This window comes from Phycodurus eques, chromosome 15, assembly GCF_024500275.1.
Source record: "Phycodurus eques isolate BA_2022a chromosome 15, UOR_Pequ_1.1, whole genome shotgun sequence".
Lineage (NCBI taxonomy): Eukaryota > Metazoa > Chordata > Actinopteri > Syngnathiformes > Syngnathidae > Phycodurus > Phycodurus eques.
The window spans coordinates 4,675,191-4,699,116 of record NC_084539.1 but is presented as its reverse complement, the minus strand read 5'-3'; the positions used below and the strand labels follow the sequence as shown (position 1 = coordinate 4,699,116).

The following is a 23,926-nucleotide window of genomic DNA, read 5'->3' as shown; positions in this document are numbered from 1 at the left end:
TCCTCTATTAACCAGGACGTAGTCTGCAAACTTATAAACAGATGGGCAAACAAACACAACTTCTCAACTTCTGTTAACAGCCCGGCCAGTCTGAGGAGAGTCGTGGTGCCTGAGTACCCATTATTGTCACTCAATACTGAATATATGGTCATTCTAGAATTTTCACAAAATACTGTACATGCATTACAATAAATAATATACCTTTACAATTCTGTTAACTCAATCTCATTGAAATCAGCTGAGTCACAGTATGACGTCATGGCCAAATAACCACTTTTAAAAATCTGTGAGTGGTTTCTATTTTGATGGCAGTTTAATTTCTGCTCTCCTAAATAATTCTAATAATAATTCTTAATAAGCATGAACGGGCTTCCATTGATTAATAACCCCATGCTATGGGTAGAAATATTTGTACTCAGACTACTCTTTTTTTCCACCCACTTCTTGCACTTCTGCTTGGGATGGTGCAAGAGGTGAAAGGGGCCACATTTTTTCCCTCCATGTTACTTACCCCTCTTTCCTTCACATTATGCTTCATTAACCGCTCTCTATCATTGTTATTTATATATATATATATATATATATATTAAAAAAATCTCCTCTGTCACTCTCATGGTCTCTCTCTCGCTCTGATTTTCTCCCTCCACAGGACGACACAGAGCCCTACTTTATTGGAATATTCTGTTTTGAGGCAGCCATTAAGATCATCGCCCTGGGCTTTGCATTCCACAAAGGCTCCTACCTCCGTAACGGATGGAATGTAATGGACTTCGTGGTCGTTCTCACCGGGTGAGTCCTTCGCCCGCTGGGTGTCGGCTGTAGATGGGTATCATAAGTGAGAGAGTGGCTTCTTTTCTTTGTGTGTGCCTTGAGAGCAAATTTTGTGGCGTCGCCTTCCCCCAGTTAGTGACTTCCAAGCATCTTACATATTATTCAACAAGTAACACAAGCACATGCAGTGCTCATCTGCGACTTTTGACCCTTCAATTTGCGCATCTGCAAAACAAGTACAGATAGAACAACCTGATCTGATGACGGATGCTTTCGTGTAAAAGGCGGAAGATGATGATTTCTTTATTTATTTATTTTTTAAAATTTGTTTTCTTTTTTTTTTTTTATTTTTTTATTTTATTTTGAGTGTCCATTAGGCACCGGTAAAAGCGGCTGCCAAGCAGACTCTGGGTCTTCAGATACATGCAGTCTTTCCTATTATCAGAGAAGAAGTGAAGAGACATTGCCTCTCAAATAAAGCAATCTTCAGGTCAATAGTTCTTAGCAATTACCGGTGGGATTTCAATTTAGGTTTTGTCTCAAGAGCAGGATGTTGTTACTTTTATCCACTCATGGCAATCAGATGGGCTGAATGAGGAACCATAATAACCTTTTTTTTTTTTTTTTTTTTTTTTTTTTTTTTAAAGCTCAGGGTAGCTTTTTCTGATGTCAGTGTCAAGTGGTAATTCAGAGTACAGCTTGGATTTCTTTTAAATTTCGACGTCGTAAAATTAAATGGAAAAATACGTCGTCATTTGACCTCAAAGTGACACTGGATTACATTGGTTTCTTGGAAAAGCTCATAATTTTGATGAAACAGTGGCTTGATATAAAAAAGAACAGTGGCCAGCCAACATCCTACTAGTTTTATATACATATCTGTACATCCTAATTACCGCTCCAATGTTATTAGCGTCTCCTTGCTAATATTAATCTTCAGAGGTGTGTGCTGTGCCTTTACAAATGATTTCATATTATTTTCTTTTTGGTATTGTGCATTCTATTGGGATACTCGCTTGGAATTTGTATTTGCTTGTAATCAAACAGTTGACAACCACCCTGATAATTTATCATGCTCTGTTAATATATCACCGGTAAATTACTGTAGTAGTCTCTTCGATAAAATATGGTGGCACTAACACCCGCAGTCTATTTGCAGTCTTTATCTTTAGACTGCGAGTTTCGTACTTATGTACAGTGCATGGAAACATTAGCCTTCTGCTAAAAGTATCCATTCGCATGTGTCTATGTTAGCTCGTCGTCTGGCACCGTCCTATAGGGTGAGTTTGAAATATACAACGACCAACGCTGTTGACAGTTATCAAACCCACACTATAACGGTTACTATTTGGTCACTTAATTTTAGTATAATAAGTTGTTACGGTTGTTAACCTAATTCCTGCAAATCCCCCAAAACAGTATAACTTTCCCGTAATGATTTGCAGGTGGCACACAATCCTGATGAATACTTTTGGAAATATTTTTCGAAGACAAAAAAAACCAATTACTCAATTAAATATAATAATCATAAGCCATTAAGAATTGACACTAGGCAATGATTATGAGGTAGTTTAAAGACTGCCATGAGGTAGGATGTGTACACCAGAACAACCCAAAGAATGTTTGATTTTAATCATTTAAAAACGTGGCAGCGTGTCAGTATTAGTCCTCTCCTTTTCTACCAAATGAAGAGAGAAACAGATTTCCAGTCTTGGCGAGCCATTGCTGATACAGCTGGATACAAATGAACAATCAATCATATTGTGTGTCTTCATTTGGTTGCCTGGCAACCACTGTAGATAATGTACCTCGGTGTGATCAGCACTGGGTGTGTGTGCGTGTGTGCGCGCTAACTCCTCTTTTCGCTTGACATTGTCCCTCGGGATCGGGGTTCAGGGTCAAAGGTGTCCAGAGCGAGCCCAGATCAAAGTGAAAGTAATCACACGGCAACGGTGTTCTAATTGCAAGTTGCCATCCTGGGAGCTCCCCCCCGCCACCCCCCTGATGTTCAAACGATCGAAGATGTAAAAGTCTTCTGACCATATTGCGAGACCTTCAGTTTCCCCACAGAGGATTAAACTGACTTTACCCGACACCTGTTAAGTGTCATTTCCATTTCCTGACACCCCATAGAAGAAGTACATCTACCATCCGACAAGTAATCAGATTAAAGTTACTTGTTCATGCCACTGTCTATTACTATTGTCTCTATAATGAGTCACGCAAGGTAAACGGAAACTCTTTTAGCTTTCAAAAGAAGAACAGGCCTTAGTGAGTATTAACCACTTACTCAGCTAGCAGGCCAACGGGTAACCTATAATGTAGCGAACATGACCAAGATGTCATTGTTTATCATACAACCCGCAGTCAGGGTTACATGAACTAAACATACTGGGAAGTGCGTGCGCAGCTTCTATTTTCTTTGGTCATGTTTCTTGTTGTCACGTTGCTTGTTTATTCCCACATTAAGAACGGAGTTAGGCTGTCACGGTCACCTGCCATGTTAAGCGCGCAATGCATTGTGGGTTGATTATTCTGTAGCGTCTGCAAAGTTGACCAATCCCAGCATGCCTCACGGCTCAAATTGCAAATACTACCGTTCCCCTTTATTACGTGTGTTCCATAATTGTACTTGTTTAATTCGGAATAGCGTTTTACCCACCTCCTTTATTTTATTGTTATTCGCTAACTATTAGTTATGTTGCATGTACCGGGAGTGAATTTAAACAATGTAGCTTCAGGCTGTAGTATATTTCGGGTATCGTTTCACTTTGATGTCATTCTGTACCTTGTGTAGAGTGCGTTGCCAAGTTAATGTGTACATGAAGCTAATGCCCTTTCGTACTTTGGACAAGTGGTATAACTGCCACTTGGCATCAGCTGAATGTAACTTATGAAGTAACTCGTAATCTAACTTAGTTATTGATAAAATCGAGTAATCAGTCAAGTAATGAAGCTACTTTTCAAATCAAGAAATTAGTAAATTTGTAGGAAATGGATGGATGAATGAATTTGCCACCTTCCGATGTATTATCAAAGGCGTAACAGAGGCCAGAACCAAGGCGTAAAGTTAAAAACCTGAGACTCACCTTTGTGTTGAACGCAATTGTTGCGGTTTGATAAATAAGCAAACGCTGGTGCTGATTTTGGCATTGATCTACCGTAATGGTCGGTTTAGTAGAAGTCGCATCAAATGCGAGTTTGATTTGTAAGGCACGTGCAAATACATTCCGGCTGTACTGTTTCCATCTCTGATGTGCGAGTTTTGTGGCAAGGCAGCGTGAAAGGGGCTTTCTTTCCTCTTGCGTGCCTACAATAAATATGCATGAGGCCATCACATCACTAACTCATGTTTTCAACGTACAGCCCCTGGGGAATGTATGTCTCTGGTATCTGGCGATCTCCATAAATATGCACGATATGCTACGATGTACTGTATCTGCACCAATATTCGTCAGCATTCTCTCGCTATGAATTAGATTTTTGATGCAAGACAACATTTACCTCTATTCCAACAATCGGTCTGCCTTTGAGTCCAATGCCAGCACTGAGTAGTCCTTAGGCTAATTATGTTTGTACAGCCATCCAAGACTAATGAAAGGGTCGAAATGATAGTGTAGCTGGAGGCAGTGGCAGACCTTTAATCCGTTCTGATCGGACATTAAAGCCCCTAATAAAAGAATGAATCTTCCTGACTTGCCAAAGGCCTAATCAATAGCATGCAGAAAGAACATGGCCAGCAAAGGAACAATGAAGTCTGATGAGCAGCACTCATACTCTGTGCTCTATTCATCTAAAAAGGTAAAGGTTGTGAAATAACCTTTTCTTTTTAATTGCAGAAGCTTTAAGATACAAACAAGTTTTGGGTCACACACTGAAGTCTCTTCCTCCCACATTCCAAACCATGCATGGTAGGTTAATTGAAGACTCTAAATTGTTCATAGGTGGCAGTGGTTGCGCAATAGAAAATGGATGGATGGATTTTCGGAGAGGTCGGCATGGCCTTCCTGTTTCACCGAAGGCGCTGAATTGTCTTTAGGTGTGATTGTGACTGTAAATGGTTGCTTGTCTGTATTATAGAGTACATACTGCAATATGATTGGCTGGCCACCAGCTGGTGTACCCTGCCCATCGTCTGTTGGGACAGGCTCCAAGTCAATCCGTTTCCTGCTAAAATGTATGATAAGTCTTTCGTGAGGAACAGCTGCTGAACATAGACTAATGCGTCACAAGACCTCATTAAAAACTTCACAACCTTTTTCTGATTAGATTATGATGTTAGTCTCATTTTCAGATTTGGCAACTTTGTTTTTGGGCTTCCGACTTGTCTCGCACAATTTAAAAAATGGTTTTGTTTTCCACAGCTCTATTTCTAATTCAAATCTCACAAGGAGTACACTGTGCTCCACTCCCAGTAAAATAAACAAGTGACAAATGACATCTGGGGTTGTTACTGAGGTATGGCGTCTGAATGGAGCTTTCTGATAAGCGTCTGGAAAATGAGGCACTTTAAAGATCGCTAGATAAGGCACATGTGAATGGGTGAGTGCTTCTTCCGGTGCCTCTTACACTCTGACATGCGGCCATCGCTGCTATCGACTGAAACCTCACATGACCATTTGGTGCCTCTGCAAACGCTACGGCAACCGCAATCTAAGGCGCCTGTTTTAACTCGGCGAGAACAATGACATCGCTGTCATCACCACCGAAACAAAGCCAGGGCAGTTATTTGCATTTGCTTATTTATAGGTATGTTTGATTCAGGAGCCCCGGACTTAAGTGGTCAGGGTGAGAGTCGGAGCTTGTTTCGACTTCAAAGTTGTCAAGTCCTTTCATGTGAATGGGCCGAACGCAATAGGAAGCTTCAAAGTATGGTCCCAGAGAGCGCAGAAGGTGGGCTCACATTTACCTACATCCGGCTGCATCAATAAATGCTCCTTTTGAACCATGACCAAATACTGATGATCATGAAGGTCTGACTATGTATACGTGCATTGTGTGTGTATGTGTGTGTTTTTATTGGATGCACCTTGGGCCAAAGCTTAGAGTCTGGGTTAAATAGCATTATATTACTGCACATTGCAGTAATTAATATTTTTACCGATGCGCCCCCACCGCCCCCCCATTTCTATTCTATATAGTTGGAGTTTTAAGCCCACACTTAAAATCGAGACTGCAGATGTCGAATAAGAGTGGTTTTATGTATTGTAACAGGGAGAACACAATTGAAGGTGCCTGGACCTAAGGGGCTGTAAAATAAGTATAGACATATATCATTCAATAATGGTCAAACTTGCACATGAAATAAGAAACTAGGATGGTGGTTTGAAATAAAGTGCCTCAGAGTGCAGAAGGATGTGGTTTGAAAAGAGAGAGAGGAATATGATGGTAATTTGGGAGTGCAATTACAGCGCTTGCATAAAAACTGTTAGTCTGTTGCTTTTGGCTTTCAACGTCCTGAGCCATCTGCCAGAGGGCAACAGTCGAAACGGCGAGGGAGATGGATATACTTTATGAATCTACGTTGATTTTGAGTGAGTTGGTTGTTTGCAAAACTTTGTATGCTCCTCAATAGGGCTGTCACTATTGACTGTTTTTAGAATCGATTATTCCATCGATGAATTATATCATCAGATAAAAATGTATTTTGCACTTAAGTTCATTACAAAATATATATATTTTTTGATTAACCTACTGTTTATTAACTGATTATCTTGTTGTTGTTTAGTTGGTATTGTTTAATGATGAAACGAAACCAGGGTTACTAATTTGATATACTTTACACTTCTGCGGATGCTTTAGGTTTAACTACTTGTCAACTGCAGTTTAGTCATACCATGGCTACAAATAACAATTATTCTCATAATACATTAAACTGTTATTTTTTTCCACAAATGGATTATGATTCAATTTGTTGTTTGGTTCGGGCAAAAATGTTGATCATTGTTTTCCAAAAGTAAAAGTAGATGTTTGCAAGTCTCTTATTTTGATTTAATACAAAAGATAATCAGTCTGCTTTCACGGAAGACTACAGAAATCGAATATTTACTGTTGAGAGGATGAAATCAGAGGATTTGGACAATTTCAAGTTAAACAATGGTTATGAACGAATATTTGATAATCAAACTAGTTGTCAACTATTTGATAATCGATTAGTTGTTGAGGCGGCACGGTGGCCGACTGGTCAGCACATCTGCCTCACAGTTCTGAGGACCGGGGGTTCAAATCGGCCCCACCTGCGTTTGCCAAGTTTGCATGTTGTGGCAGTTTTTCTCCGGGTACTCCAGTTTCCTCTCACATCCCAAAATCGTGTGGTAAGTTAATTGAGGACTCTAAATGGCCCATAGGTGTGAATGTGAGTGTGAATGGTTGTTTGTTTCTATGTGCCCTGCGATTGGCCGGCGACCCATTCAGGGTGTTCCGCGCCTCTCGCCCAAAGATAGCTGGGATAGGCTCCAGCACGCCCGTGACCCTAGTGAGGATAAGCAGTACAGAAAATGGATGGATGGATCAGTTGATGATTAATTGATTAATTGTGACACCCCTAGTCCTCAACATTCCCCATCTTAACACAGCTACAGGTTATTACGAAATGTAGTCTCATATTATGACTTTTTTTTCTCATAATGATAAGATATTTTATTCTTCATAAACTATAACTTCATTTGCAAATGTTTAATAGTACTTGCACTCAAAATTCACCATTCTCCAAGATTAATATTATGCCACTTGTCCCTCTTCATTTTCAATATGCTCCTTTGTGCATCTTGTAGTGTATTTGAAAACCTACATCACATTACATATGTACTGCACATACACTATATACACAATTATCTACATGAATGTCTCCTTGATGCGTTCAATTACACATGCACACATTCAAATGCATCCCTTGCTTGCATTATTTTTGTTCTACTGTTACATGAATGCATCCCAGCATTTTGAATTCTCGCTCACAACATCCCTGGTGGTTCTGTTATTGATGCATCTCTCAATATCTAATCGACTGACTGATGGTCATTGACCTGACAGGCGTCAGCTGTGGGTTGCTTTTCTATGTCTACGTGGGAGTCATGTTCTTAGTACAGACTGTTTTGATCAATGTCTCAGACTGAGTTAGGGATCCTCCTCCCCTGCGGTGAACATCATGTGCTGCGGATGGCATGTTAGCCACATTGGAGCTGACTGATTCCAGCTCTGCTTCGCCTGTCGGTTGTCACATGAGAGCTCTGAGCAGCAGGTGGGAACTCACGTGACTTTGACTGTCCCAAAGGGCTTTGTCATTGAGCTTATCAGTTCCAAAGTAATGAAGAAGGAAATTAACCGCGCATCTAAAGCCACATTTTCACCAAGCAGTCCCGTTCTTTTCAGTTTGTGAATGTATGGTTTGGCACGGTGAATTCTTATCTGGCTTGTGTTTGGGTGTAGGCCGAATGTTGTATCAGCTACCTAGATAGTGTGACATTATAGCAGCATAATATAGCAGACGCCGCCTATGAATTCAAGCGAAAAGCAACATGGTAAACAAAGCGCAACAGTGGAGGATCTTTCTTTTTGACATGTACCTGTTCAATACAAGAAGAAGAGAAGCTTTGTTTACAAAGAAGTGTTTGATGTTCTTGGCAATGCAATCCCATTGTCACACTGAATTAATAATTCACTGTCTAGCTGTAGTTATGGGTAGTACTATACCACAACACTTCACAAAAGGGGCCTGTATTTAGTCTTTTTAACAATGAAAATGCATTGAATTGCATACTGAGCTGAAATGAAATATACTGTTTGATGGAAACATTTGGAGTTGCTTTAGTAACAAACAAAATATGAATGAATTTGTGTGCCATGCAGACATAGTAAAACCTAGCAGAAAAAAAACCCCAAACCTGACCATATTTCAATTGTCCAGTCAGAAGTCGAAGGGCGAGCAAAAACATGAAAGTGCTGCTGTCTGTTAGTCTTAGTCAAATTATGACCAATCAGTCGTGCTACATACTGTATAGTGACTGACATGTAGACCACCCAACGATTGCATGGAGTGCCTTTAAAAGAAAAAAAACAATAACGAATGTATACAATCTGATTACATGTAATGATACATTTGAAACCCATTTAGATTACTTGTGTAGGTCCTCAAAAGTCCAAAAAGACACATCCAGGTAAAAAAAGGATGTCTGGACAACTTAAGGAGATAAAGCTTAGCTTACCCGGACAAGAATCTTGGAACGCCAGTCTTACTGCACATTATTAACTACTAAATCAATCCTGATCAATAGGAGAAGCATTTCGGAGTGATGCTGAAAGGCAGCCTAAAACAGAGTGTGCCTTGAGGCTCATAAACAATGGCACGCATAACACAGTGGCTTCGGAGAGAAAATCATCATATCCGTCAGTCGTACAACATTCGAGCAGAGCTGAAACTAATGATGATCTTAATTATTCATGAAAATACAACGCTTTTTAATGAATCCTTGAATCATTTAGTGGCTAAATGGTAGCAAAAAAGCAGAGATACAGACAAATTACTGAGGTAGATCCAGTTTGTAAACAACTCAACATTTCTTATGGTATTTAGCACAAGTATTTAGCAAATAGTGAGCCAAAAATTCCCCTGCTGCTCAAACAAACTCAACATTTCTTATAGTATTGTGAATGTAAATTGGCAGTTTATGTTTTACTGTGTCAGCTCAAAATGTGATGATGTAGGTATATGATACTCATTACTGCTTTTCCCAAGGATTCAGTTAATGCACATTTAAGACTTTGTAATTCCATGATAAAAAACATGATGATAAGAGGATAAATCCTGAGAGAGGAAAAAAAAAGCTCATACAAGCTTCAATATTACCAAACTTTAGTTCATGTAGCAAGTATTCAGAGATGATATATATATATAAAAAAAAAAAAAAATCCTCAAAATGTCAAAAGTAAATGATTGATTTAGACTTTAACCTTTCATTGTAAGTTTGGGTCATTGTATGCCCTGTGGGGTGACCATGTGTTTCCAATTGTTGTCAAAATTAATCAAGATGTTTTACAAATCACTGGACTCTGGCTACTAAAAACAATCTTAACAACAAAGGAATATGTTTTTCTAAATTCACAGACACGTTTCCGGTGCGTCGCTATTGAATTTTTTCTCTCTCAATAAAACTGTGGTTGTCCACAGTCAGTTGAATCCTTTAAAAATGGATTTTGAATTCAACCCACTTCCCCCTTGTGTTTTGATCCGTCTTGCAACTATCAAATTGAATCAGATTTTTGTTCAAGAAATCAAGCACAATACACGCTGGATACGACATAAATTGGATTTAGGTATGGCCGTGTGAGAAATGCATTTGCGTAAAATATATTGAAACCGCCGAGGCGAAAGTAGTCAGGGGGAGAGCCTGAGGACTCTCCGGCTCACGTCCATTCGGGCTTCAATAATTCTCATACTGTGGACCGGTGTGATTACATCACATTTGTCACATATTATCGCGCAGCGGTGGCAAAAGTACTCACGTGTACTGAAGTAGAAGTACAGATATAAGTGGAAACAACTACACTGGTAAAAGTCAAATTACCAGTTCGATTCCTCTGCTTCAATAAATGTCAAAAAAGTACAGACTCGTAAATTTACTGAAATACAAAGTATAAATGAACTTTTACTGTCAAATATATACAATACCTGTTAGAATTTTGTGGCACACCATAATACAAAATTGTGTCTCTCTTTTATTTCCTCACATAGTGCTCGTCCTGAGAAGAAGAAAAAAGTCAAGTCGCATGTTGTTGTCGAAGAGCTAGTTTAAGTTTTAAGTTAGTTTTAGTTTAAGAGCTAGCTAGCTAGCTAGCTAGATAGACAGAAGATATATAGATACATAAACAGATGGACGGATAGATTGCTAGCTAGCTAGCTAGCTAGCTAGATAGATACTTTTCTCATCTTATGAGGGAAATTAGGGTAGCTAGCTACCTTTGATGTTTATCAATATTTATATATATTTATATTTAATGTTATCAAAACACTGTTCCATAGCTGTGCTAACATTATGAAGTGAGTTACACAAAGTACTATATTAGCTAATAATGACTGAAAAATACACCTATTTTATGTTTTTTTTCTTCTATTCCCCCCATATTAGAAAATGTAATTAAGAAATATTTTTAAGTTGGCACAAGACAAAGCACATTTGCCACAAATCATTCTTTCGCCCAACAACATCAAAACACTTAAATGAGGCCGTGGGTGGGGATTAGCTTGCCTCTCCCAATCTGTTACCGTTGTCTTTTCATTAATGCTCCATGGTTCACGTTTCTCCATGTCGCTGCTGTCTGTTTTTTTTCTTCACCTTATAAGTCCCCAAGATCAGTCAAAAACTCAACTGCGGTTGACTTTACTCCAATTACATCATTTTTTACGTCATGTCATCATCCACTGAAGTTAAAAAAAAAAAAAAAAAGTAACACACCAATATTGACGAAGTTAAGGAGTAGAAAGTACAGATGAGCCTACAAAAAAACAGTATAAACTTTTCAGAAAAATAAAAAACAAAGTCATGTATAGATAGCAGAAAGATTTACTGAAGTACAATAACAAAGAATTTCTACTTTGTTAGTTCTTACCACTGATATTGCAACCTGTCTGTCAGTCCATGCACATAAACAATACACACACTCTTTGTCAACATTATGCTGAGAGGGATGTTTATGCTATTTAAAAAAAATTCAAACTCTACCATAATTGAATTAAAACCAAATAACATGAAAAGCCTGCCTTTGTTATCCCAGGCTTGTTGTCGTTCAAAGGCATGTCGCGATAATTTCAGTACAGCTGACAAAACAATCGTCCTGAAAATAAAAACATGCAGCCTACAACATCAGACAATACAACAATGATGAATTAGTGTAATTGAAAGGTATTGTCAATAGGATAATGTACAACATGTCTTGATGTCAATTTATGACTTCTGTTTGCTGACATGTAGGAAGTGACAAGTTGACTTGACAAGTCACAGCTGATGCCAAGCAGCAGTCAAGCATTAATATTCATACACATTGACATTCCATAATGCCGTTCTGTGACTCAGTGTAACACAGTGGAAGTAACACATCTAGTTCGTACTGTATGTCTCCACGTACCATCATGCCTTTATGTCTACTGTACATGCTATGGCCAATTAACATGGTGGCATATTGTACATTAGTACTGTAGACGTCATCTGCATGAAATGTGACTCCACAAAGCTTAGACGGATGACTTATCATTATCTCAGTGGGAAATGGGCAAACAAACAACGACATTTTGGGTCTGTGTTGGCTCGGGGTCAAGGCAAGTGTCAGGAAAGTAAGGCTTGTCATTTCCTGCAGGCAACGCGAGCGCACTGCGCCGCCGCCGATATGGCAGACTGTCATGGGTGTGTGTTCTGGTTGTTGTCTTCCTGCCTGTGTAGCAACCTCTGCCCGTATATTAAACCTCTCTTTTTGAAACTGTCCGTTTTGTTTTGGAGTCGCGCATTTTTGGGTCCTATCCTCTGTTCCGTTCATGACAAGACTGGCGGGTTTCCATCTCACACGCAACTCAGTCCAGCGCTAATTACACTTGTCAGATGGAGGAAAAAGAGAAAGATAACAGTTGTGTAATGTGCTGTAATTCCATTCAATTCTACACACAGACCAACAAATACAAATATGAGATTGTACATTGATGGTCACTGACATTTTGCACAATTCAATCCAAGAGCTGTAAATAAATACTATTCTGCTTTTACAAAGATAATAATGCTCATTTTTGATCCATTCTTGTTATTTTTTTACATTATGCTAATCGTGGTTGTAGTTTGCAGTGTTTGTAGAACTGCATGTCATGTGATATTTCTAGTATTTTCTTTAATGTGCCCGTGTAGTTAAAAAAGTAACCTTGAAGAAAAATAACAATGAGTAAACACACATGGTTTGAAAACACACAGATTTGCTGTCATATCACTAAAACATTCTTACCTTAATTGTAGCTTTAATTCTGGTTTTATATGTTTATAGTTTAATTGATGGTCCTTGACTATTGTAAAGTAAAAGTAAATTTATTTAGCTTTTGTTCATATTCTAAGTAATGCATGCATGCAAATATGAAATTTTAACACCCCTGGGAATAGTATTATATTGTCCAATAATTATTTTCTACTCGTGTGAAAATATGTATATATGAAATCTCGTCCTGGTGCCCGTAAGGCATCTTTAACATTGGACCAAAAGTTGCATCCATCCATCCATCCATTTTCTGAGCCGCTTCTCCTCACTAGGGTCGCGGGCGCGCTGGAGCCTATCCCAGCTGTCATCGGGCAGGAGGCGGGGGTACACCCTGAACTGGTTGCCAGCCAATCGCAGGGCACATAGGAACAAACAACCATTCGCACTCACAGTCATGCCTATGGGTAATTTAGAGTCTCCAATTCATGCATGTTTTTGGGATGTGGGAGGAAACCGGAGTGCCCGGAGAAAACCCACGCAGGCACGGGGAGAACATGCAAACTCCACACAGGCGGGGCCGGGGATTGAACCCGGGTCCTCAGAACTGTGAGGCTGACGCTCTAACCAGTCGGCCATTTATGATGTATTTTTGGATGAAACTTTCCAAACAAAAAATGCTCTTTGCTGGGTTACATAAGATTGTTGGACTTAGATGACAAAATGAAGTGCCAGGAGTTCATTCATTGCACACACAGATATATGCCACAGCAATCACAAATTGTCACAGTTTTGCATGTTCCTGATCCCAACTGTAGTCACGTTACCACCTTTGTTCGCCGTAGCATATTTCATTCTCGGTTTGCCTGATTGGCGGGAACCAGCTTTTGAATCGTAGTGATCATACTTGATCATCAGAGAAATTACACAAGGTTTTATTTTTACAGGCCCAACCCATCAAGTAAGATTTTTGTTTAATAAAGTATATTTGATACTATGCAAGAGATCTGTATGAACATCCCTTCTTTCCAATTATTTCACATTCAACATTTTAATGACATTTCGAAGCAGAATCAATCTTCAATCGGGCCTAACTGAAATTTATATTTAATGTATCTTGTTTTAAGGAATTCAAGGGCCTTGTTGGCAGTGGACTTCTGCTCTTGCGACTTACTGTAGGGCTTCTGCCATAAACTATGTTGTTCTGGAACGACTTCATCCTGCCAGATTATTTGAAATGAAACAAATCGAACAACAGCGTGAATATTGGATTATTCAAACCACTTCTTGCCGACGTCCCTCACCGTGTTCCCCCGTGTGAACGTCCAAGGTCTGCAGTTGTACGATCAAAATTGGCCCCTCTTGGCCGTAATGCCAATATATAACGCATGGATTGACTCCCCTTGTCCATTAGCAACCCCTAAAAGTGCTGGAAAGTGGCTTTTTGTGGAATCCCCTCCTGCTCCCAAGCATCTGCGTAATGGGGCGAATTGTGGTGGTGCAGAGAGCCTGTGGCTTCACACCAAGCGAAGGGTGTGGGGGAAGTGAAGGAAAAGGCATTCCTCCTCTGGTTTCTTCCTTGAAGTCTCATTAGATCTACGTGCACGATGCTGCTTTGTGTTGCGAAAGCACTCGTCACCTCCTCCTCCTCTCCACCCGTCTTCTCCTCGTCTCGCCTCAGTGGAGAGGCGCTGTGTTTGTTCGCCCTCTCCGGCCCCCTCGTAAGCGCTTTTCACTGTGAAAAGCAGAGTCCTACACAAAGAGGTGTACATCACAACAGAGAGGAGGGAAATTAGATCAGAGAGGCTGAAGTGTTGGCTAACACAATATACAGTAGTGTATGGAACCCTGTGCTGGCCGGTGGACACAAAAGTAGCAAAAGGCAGCAAATTGGGGCTCTAGAAAGAAATATATATATTGCTGGATTTAGTCGAAAGTTGGGGGAGGGGGGCTCCTAATTTCCAATTAGGACTGTTTGGCCCCAAAGGCATGCATTCTTTTGGCATTATTGTGAGGCAGCTTAGTCTTAAAAGTGTTGAGTTGAATATCTTATACCACTAGAGTTTCTCCAGTTCTCCTATAATTATGTTATTGGTTGCTTCTCTGCAAGGACAAAAGAAAAACAAGTTATCCAATGGCAAAATCTTGTCATAGAGTCTACAACACAAAAACAATATCTCTGCTAAATGTAATAACCAAATGGATATCGTAATAATAACGGAACATATACTTAATATATACTTATAATAATGGAAAACTGGTCCCTTTTCATTAAAATGGTGAACCTTGAAGCTTGATTCTTGTCTGCCTGGGAAGGAATGTAATTCAGAAATCTGATGTAATGTGACCAAAATCATATCTTCTTATTTTAGACTCCTGTGCATGCCATAGGGTCACTTGCATGTATTTAATCTGCCAACCATGAAGTGGGCAGGTACTTGAATAATTATTAATTATTAATATTTATGTCACAAACATATGGAAATCTGATCTGCTCGCTTTGCAAGCGTTGTGCCGTTTCTTGCCTTTTGCATTATATCGACAAATTGCATAGATGACAAACTTAAACCATGTCACAAACTCATTCGTACCTATGTTATGCATAAAACAGTAGAAAAAAAAATATTTTGATGGCATGGGACCCTAAAAAATATAGAGAGTATGTGTTACAATCAAATGAAATTCATGGAGCAAAAACTCAAAAGTCTACGATTGGCTGGCAACCAGCCCAGGGTGTACCCTGCACAAAGTCAACTGGAATAGGCTCCAGCACACCCGTGATCCTGAACATGATAAGTGGGAGAAAATGGATGTCATTCTTCATGTAACAGCACAGCACAAAATATAAGCAGCAACTGCATGAATTCAATGAAAAACAGGTCCACATCCAGTCTATTTTGGGATGCTTATACAACTGAGGAAGCCTGGAGTGTGAATAACAAGGAATCTTTAGAGGAAGCACAAAGTGGTCACCATGTCAATAGACTGCACTGTCAAGATCAATAGTTTAAGAGCATAATAAGGCAACACAGGAAGAGGCCAGATAAGCCGCACAATAAGGTTAGAGTGCAGGTGCACATTGTCACACTCTTTAAGGGGATGGCCACTTTGCCCACTCTATACACTCCATATACTATACTCCACATAGCTCTGATTCGGAATGTCTCATTGACAGTAAATATGCCACCTCTATGTAATTATTGGATTTCCACCATAACCATTGTGGGCTGAATTAAGTCTCTGTGTACTCTGAGGTTTTCATAAAGTAAAAGTTGACGTTAGAGGAGATGACACTTAAATTTCTTTAGAGTCCACAGTCCTCTAATTATGTTACGACGAACAGACTATGACATATTAAAATCCCTCTCTAGCTTTCTTGTAAAAGAAATGTGTGGATTCAACCACTTCCCCGTATATTTGTAGGAAAGTGGTTAGTTAGCTAGCAGAATTATGTAAAAACAACATTTTTATTAAGTTTTAATTACACTTTGATGAAAGGAGCTGCATGGGCATCAATGTATCCTTTTGTTTTCATACATGTACAAATGTATAAAATCATGTACTAATACTATAGCCTAAATAACAGTGGTCGTACATCTCTCAGTAAGAGAGGAGCAGAGGCAGGCCCTACTCAATGTTACTCTCGCAATGTTACTCTCTTTTTATTGCACCCCCTTCCATTGGTGATTTACATACACTCACACAAAAAATACAATAGCACTGTTTTTACCATTGGCTTTAATTTGTACAATAACATGTCATCTATTTTAAAATCAAAATAATAATACAATAAATTCCATCCATCCATTTTCTTTACCGCTTATCCTCACTAGGGTCGCGGGCCTGCTGGAGCCTATCCCAGCTATCTTTGGGCAAGAGGCGGGATACACCCTGAACCGGTCGCCAGCCAATCGCAGGGCACACATAAATAAACAACCATTCACACTCACCAATTCAGGGTGTACCGTGGCTCTCGCCCGAAGATAGTTCCAGCATGTCTGTGACCCTAGTGAGGATAAGCGGTACAGAAAATGGATGGATGGATGTTTTTAATGGGTTTTTACCAGGGCTGGCTCGCTCATTAGGTGATACAGGCGAATGATCAGGGTGTATTTACTGTAAATTGAAAGTCAGGAAGTTAAACTCCAATGAATGTGTGTTCAGCTGTTATATCTGCGCAAGGTAGCTACTTTAATGAGTCAGAGGTTTAGAATATATTTTTGTTTGTAGGTTGACTCCATGATTTCTTTTAAAACTTCAATAGTGTATTTGTTCTGTGCTTTCATTTCAGAGTAAAATGAGAAATTGAACTACATAAATCTCAATTTAAAAAAAAAAGCTGGGAAAATTGGGTTGTTCTAAAACTTTTGACTGGTAGTGTATATATACATATATATTGACAATTATGATGACCTTGAAGAAACTGAAGCAGAATGGAGTGCAGTACTTGGCTATAGCCATGAAAGGTATTTTTCGTTGAGTCCCAACTCAATTGTGGCCTGAAAAAGAACATGATGAATGCTCTTTTTTTTTCCTTTAGCTCCGCAACATTTTATAATGCACTTGCGCAAAACTACAATAAAAAGGTTATTCTTGAAATAAAACACAATTTACTTTTGCGTGTTCTAAAATCAACAATAAATCAACAATAGTATTTTGAAAATAGATAAATTGTAATATTCACCTGAGCAATCAAGGCAATTTCACTGGTGTAACTATTCGCCAATAAATAAGCGAGGTAGCATTTTGTCCCATGTAACAATGTTATCAAAACGATCATACAAGTTGTGGACATTTGATAAGGCCAGTACAGTAATTATGACACATGTACTTATGACTCATATACTGTAAAGACATGCCCATTTTACTTTGGAATTTTATATTCCCAGTGCAGTAATTCTTTGGTGGAAACATAACAATGATTGAGCTAATCTACAAGAACGTCTCAATTGCCATTCCTTTTGCTATCGTTGCTACCATCCATCCATCCATTTTCTGAAGTGCTTAGCCTCATATCCCAGCTGACTGTGGGCAAGAGGCGGGGTACACCCTGAACTGGTCGCCAGGCAATCCCAGGGAACATATAAACAAACAACCATTCGTACTCACATTCACACCTATGGACAATTTTGTGTTTTCAGTTAACCGATAATGCATGTTTTTGTGATGTGGGAGGAAACCGGAGTACCTGGAGAAAACCCACGCAGGCACGGGGAGAACATGCATACTCCACACAGCGGAGGGCAGATTTGAACGTGGGTCCCTTAGAACTGTGAGGCAGATGTGCTAACCAGTCGTCCATCGCGCCGCCTGCTATTGTAATACAAGCATTTATTTGATAGGTGAGGCTAAAAATGAGTGGTGTACGCCAATATGATTGCTGCTATTTTCTTTGTCTCAACACTTCTCCCGTCACACCTGACCTCATGACATATTTCCAAAGATAGACGTCAGAATAAAAGATTGGTTTAGAAGTCACGAGTTGATATTTTTCACTTTTGTGCACCGAGACTTAAAGTCCCGAGAGAAGCAGGTGTGCTTTGTGATATGTGACATACAGACATCTCTCAAGAGCCGGGAAGTGTTAAATGGGAAATACGTGTTGACCCTCCATGTAGCCGAGCTTGTGTTGATTTGTTCTTGAGGGTGTACAGTCAAGGTCTTCCGCTAACGAACAAGCACGAAGCACCCTAATGTTAATAAATTGGTTATTTTTGGGAATGTCAGGTTCCTCTCCAAAATGTTTGGACAAATCCTAGGTTATATTTTTGGCTACCCTCTCCCATTGAACATAACTTAAACTGTTGTGTTATTGTAAAAATCAAAAATAAAGTGTGAAAAAAGAAAAGCAACGTACGCACACACCGATTTTTAACAACAGAACTGATTTTTCAAATGTGAAACACCTCACACCTCTGTAATGCGCTCTCTAGTATTGTCCTGTTTTTGTCTTTTACAATAGTTTTTGGAGACATTATGCGACTTACTTCCACTAGGGAAGACTTGCCAAACATTACGGAGTCTACTCCGAGCATTCTTTTGCCAACTTTCACAAAATTTTTCTCTGAGTTACTTCCTAGTGGAGCGGCTGTACTCTATGGCGCATAGATGAGACGAAGACTGTGTTATAGAGGGAAGCGTGCCGCAGAGAAAGTTAAGATCCGACAGTGAGGATGTGGAACGTCACTTCCATCGATTCACCTCGCAAATCTACGTTTTCTACCCAACAAAATGGATGAGCTTCATCTCCTCACAAAGACCAGTAAAAACTTTGCACGTTCTGCTGCCCTTTGCTTCAAGGGCAATTCACTTAATACCAACATATAGGCACAAATTTAAATGTGCGAAGCCTGTGGTGAAAACAGTGCAGCGGAACAAAGAAAAAAAGATGGAACTTTAAGACTGTTTAGACTGCACAGATTGGAGTGTCTTTGAAACTTCAACTTGCAGCCTGGATGAATACACAGACACTATTACATCCCACATCAGCTTCTGTGAAGATGTGTGTGTACCAACTAATACATTTTGCACATTCAGTAACAACAACCCTTGGTTCACTGCCAAACTTCGCCAACTCCAAGCCAAAGAGCTATCGGAGTGGGGACAGAGCCTTGTGCAATCAGGCCAGAAACCACCTGACAAAAGAAATCAACATCCCAAAGAGAAATTATGCAGAAAAGCGGGAAAAACTGTTTGCTGTTTGCGCCAGTTTGGCGAGGATTACAATCACTAACCAACTACAAGCCACCATCCCCCCAAACGGAAAACAATAAAGGACTGGCTGACGACTTGAATACCTTCTACTGCAGATTTGAAAAGAACCCTTTATCTCTCAGTGACTGTTTTTGTCAATGTATTTGTCTCAAAAGTGTTCTCTGTCAATTGACTGTTGTCGTACTCGAGCGGCTCCAACTACTGGAGACAAATTCCTTGTGTGTTTTTTGGACATACTTGGCAAATAAAGATGATTCTGATTCTGATGCTCAAGTGGCTCCAACTAGACAAATTCCTTGTCTGTCTTGTAACATACTTGGCCAATAAAGCTGATTCTGATTCTGACATATGATGAGGAAAAATATTATTGTTTGTGCTTACTGCCCTTATCATGAGTGGTGTACTCGAGATGACCAATAGATCACACCTCAGACATACAATAATATGCGTAATTTTCATATAATTCAATTAATTACGGCGAAGACAGTGAACAGTGATTTATTTTTCTTTCTATTTTTTGTTTATGCCCCCTTAGTTTTATTTGGGTAAATGTCTCCCACGCTGCAACAGCCATGCTCGAAGTTCTATTTTCAAAAAGGTTATTGATTATTTAAAATTTTAGGCCATAATAGTAAAGGCAATCAAGAGCTAAATACTATACACTAATTTCATGGTAGTTCATATGTAATCTGAACAAGAAGATTTCTTAAACTTGTATGGTAATATCATAAACAATTATAAGTGGTAGAAAATGGATGGATGGATGGATGAACTTATGAAGAACAACTTTATTCAATAATAGAAAAAAGTCAGCAGTTAATTTTAAGGCTAAAATGTACAGATTAGTGTTAAAACCTTATAGCAAAACTTGCTATAAGGTAAAACTGAACAACTGACAAAGTAATGGTGTAACTTCGCTGTGCAAACTAGAAATACATTGATTAAAGAAGACCCATGCTTTAGCATGAATGAAGTTGTGCATCAAGCTTATCCCGACTTGAATTCTGCCTCAGCTTCTTTGATAGAACCTGTTGATGGTTGATGGTGGGGGCTCACTGCAATACACTTCTTGCATAATGATAAAGACAAAAGTGCATAACGGTAAAGAGATAAAAACGTCATAGCAACCATGTGAGTCGCACAATTTACCGGTACGTGTTGCCCTACAAACTCTGCGGATGCAAGTGTATAAATGATCCTAACTTCTCATTAAACCGATTAGACTTGTTTTTACACAGTCTTACACCATCATACACAATCATATGACACTTTAGATCACAGCCTCATCATAATGAGGCTCTCTCCAGTTGGTATTAATAGTAAAGACAGATTGAGTGACATAGAAGTACCATTTGTAAAAGAACCAAAAAATGGAGCTTTTAAGTCACTGAGAATCATTTGTGTTAGTTTTCATAGAAAAGACATTAAACAATGCAAAAAAAAAAAAAAAAATCCTACATATCCTAAAATGTAATTGGAATCTTCAGAAATCATGTTGCAAATAATGAAATTCCATTTGGGACATGTAACAGCAAAGACATTTTGGCATTAAGTGTGAAAAATGTCACTTTCACCTTACCTTTTGAATGATAACTGTCAATAGTTCAAATACTCATATCAGTAAAAGCCATTGGTTTTTCAAATGAATTTCAGTGGTCTATGTCTTTCCCGCTATTTATCAAACTTTTTGAAAATGACCCATATATCCACCGATAATCATGATTCTCCTCTCCAAAGCAGAGGTCTTACATCGTACCACAGGCCAACCAGACTGCCAGAAAATGCAAAGAAAAAGTAGTGTAAGAATATATAAAATAAGATAGGCTAACTGTTATCTTTTGGGAAACCACATTGCAGTAGTAAACCTTCCTCCTTTTCTTTGGGTGGTAATGACTAGTGACCACTTGACACAAACAGTTGCATCTCTATTTTTATCTGGCTTTAGTTTGCGTCCTATTTAGCTGCCGTATCACCATCACGGAGTTAGTGGATTTGCACACACACAAGGATTTGCAATTATAAATATTGAACAGGTTTAACATTTGTGATTGTACTAATTGTTTTCTGAGCAGAGCAGGGAGGAAAAGTATTCCTCTGAACATACTGTACCTCACACCACAGGATATTTGATCAGGATATTCGTATAGACATTTGATAATTGGGCTTTTGCTGAATTTGATTGTTAGGGAGGGAAAATGGTTCTAATTCGGCAAATATCTGTATGTGTGTAACTTGTCTCAGCCTAATCACTTACGGTGAATTGCCACAGGTTTTTCCTGCTACTTTTTTGTCTTCTTCTTTGCCTTGTAAGCGTCTTCGGGTCTTTTGCAAATTGCAATTTTGTTCTTTGTACTACAGTATATTTTGCTTCTCAGTGTGGCCATAATCCTCCTTCAGAGACCGGTAACCTGATAATTCGTACTTTGAAAACAAAAGGGACGTACCGCTTATCCCATGTAGGGTCACATAAAGGCTAGGTAGACCTTGGACTTATTGCCAATCAGTAGTTATACACAAAGTAAATATGAATGCATCTTAAGGCTTTGGACCTGCTCAGCAATCGCATTATACATCTTCTATCATCCACAACTGATCTGAAACATTCTGGTGACCATGCCAAATACACTGTCTGATCTATTGCTGGCCTATAAAAGAACACTCATGGTTATTTATTGAATCAAAGGTTGAGCGGTCTGAAAATGGAGTTTAGTCAAACTGACCCCATTATTTAGAGAACCCCTACACTGGAGTGACCAACACACAGATCAACCTGTCAGACAATCAACTTTTAATTCTGATTTAGGAGCTTTTCCACCATGAAAAGCGATTCTATCTGCAGCCATGCACACTCAACATTTGACCATGAATTAGACTGTAAGGTGGCTTGCTTACAAAAGCAACATGCAGGAGTGCGTTGAGTTGAGAGACTGTTCACGCACGGTTGCAACATAAAACTCATATTGAGCACAAAAACACGTCTAACACAACAAACGTTAAACACACTGTGAAGTGAATTCAGAGATGTGTTTCTGTGATTACCTATTTAGTAAAGTATGCAAAGACTGTGAACAATGTACTGTAGTCCTGAATTGTTGCAATCTACCTTTGAAGTCTTTTTCACCATTTCAGTTGTCCGTATTTTTTGTGCGTGGCTGAAATGAAGCCCAGGTACGTACTTCAGGTTTCTGGCGTGAGTCAACCCTCCCCCATGATATAAATACTGAGCGCCTTCATTCCGTCAGTGGCTATCCAGCGCGAGTTACTGAGTTATAAAAACTTGGCCAATTTCTACCCCTGCAGCATGTAGTTATCTAACTATGCCTATGTACAGAAAAATCCATCTTCCCTGGATGCCACAATTTACAGAACAGCTCTGTGTCGTTATTTCAATTCCCAAGTGTTGTGTATTATCGTAATATGTTGAAATAAAAAGCCTTGTGGGCTTTACTACTAGCAGGAAGTATATGCTGAAATATCTGTAGTCAGAGCCACAGGCTGAATAACGTGTGTATAATAAACCGTAAACATTTCTTGAAGTGTCTCTGTTACGTGGACCCACACACTGACACTACACCAAGCAATGCGGTGACGTATTGGACGACCCCACTGCCGTTTCGTAGCGTCTGGAAGCCCGTTAACCCGCGAGCTAGGTGCCGACTTGCGCCTCTCGTCGCGCCGTGGAAAATACCCGTGATGACTTTGTGGGATGGAGTCCAGCCACTGGAGGCTTTAAGTGGATATATTTTCACGTCACAAATATATTGGTGATGTGTAGGCATATGTTAGACAGATGTACAAACATATCTGATTGACAGCTGAAAGTTTAGCAGACGGACACGCCACGACATCTGAGAACTAAGAGAACTATTTTCACTATTTTGAAGCCTGATTTCATAGACTTGCAGATTACTTTTATTCATGTAAATTTGGCAGGCTTGTTAGTAACACTCTTCTCTCTGGTGAGTCATCTTTCGCCGAATGTCAGCTGGGATTGGTTGCAGGCTCCCTGCGACCCTGAACAGGATACGCGGTATAAAATAACGAATGGATGGAAAGTTAACTGAATGTTGAGGCACAGTGGTAGCCAGACAGAAGCACAGACATGGCTTGTTTTGTTGGGAAGCACAATGTGAGAAAACCTTAACATGGTCCAGATGAACGTAGGACATTGGAAATAAACCAGTCACGTTAGCTGTATAAAATAAATGCTTTTCCAAATGTAATGCACTCTTTTCATGAACATTAGCAGAGATGTATTAATGTACTCATTGACAAAGCAACAAAAAACGGACATCCTTTTCATGTGTAGCTGTGTTTGTTCTTCTGTCCATTAAGGGAACTCCTGCAGCTACCTACAGAACACATTGTCAACCTTTTCATTTATTGTTTTCTACTTCCTCCCTGTTCCACTTGCTTGGTACTCTACAATTACCTCCTTTTTCTATACATTTGTGTAAATAGTCATAAACAGTGGACACTGTAGAAGAGCCCTTTTAGT

General features: G+C 39.4%; 1 protein-coding gene across 6 annotated transcripts in view; it reads left to right on the top strand.

Annotated features, from left to right (window-relative positions):
* Positions 1-23,926, top strand: part of cacna1bb (calcium channel, voltage-dependent, N type, alpha 1B subunit, b) — a 186,498-nt gene that overhangs the window by 14,486 nt on the left and 148,086 nt on the right. For 5 of the 6 annotated variants that reach the window (XM_061699497.1, XM_061699498.1, XM_061699496.1 and 2 more), the window contains exon 4: positions 650-789. In XM_061699497.1, coding sequence (XP_061555481.1) covers positions 650-789 — 140 coding nt within the window. Of the gene's footprint in view, positions 1-649; positions 790-6,226; positions 6,306-23,926 lie in introns of those variants that run through there. The other variant, XM_061699499.1, reaches the window with a different exon arrangement.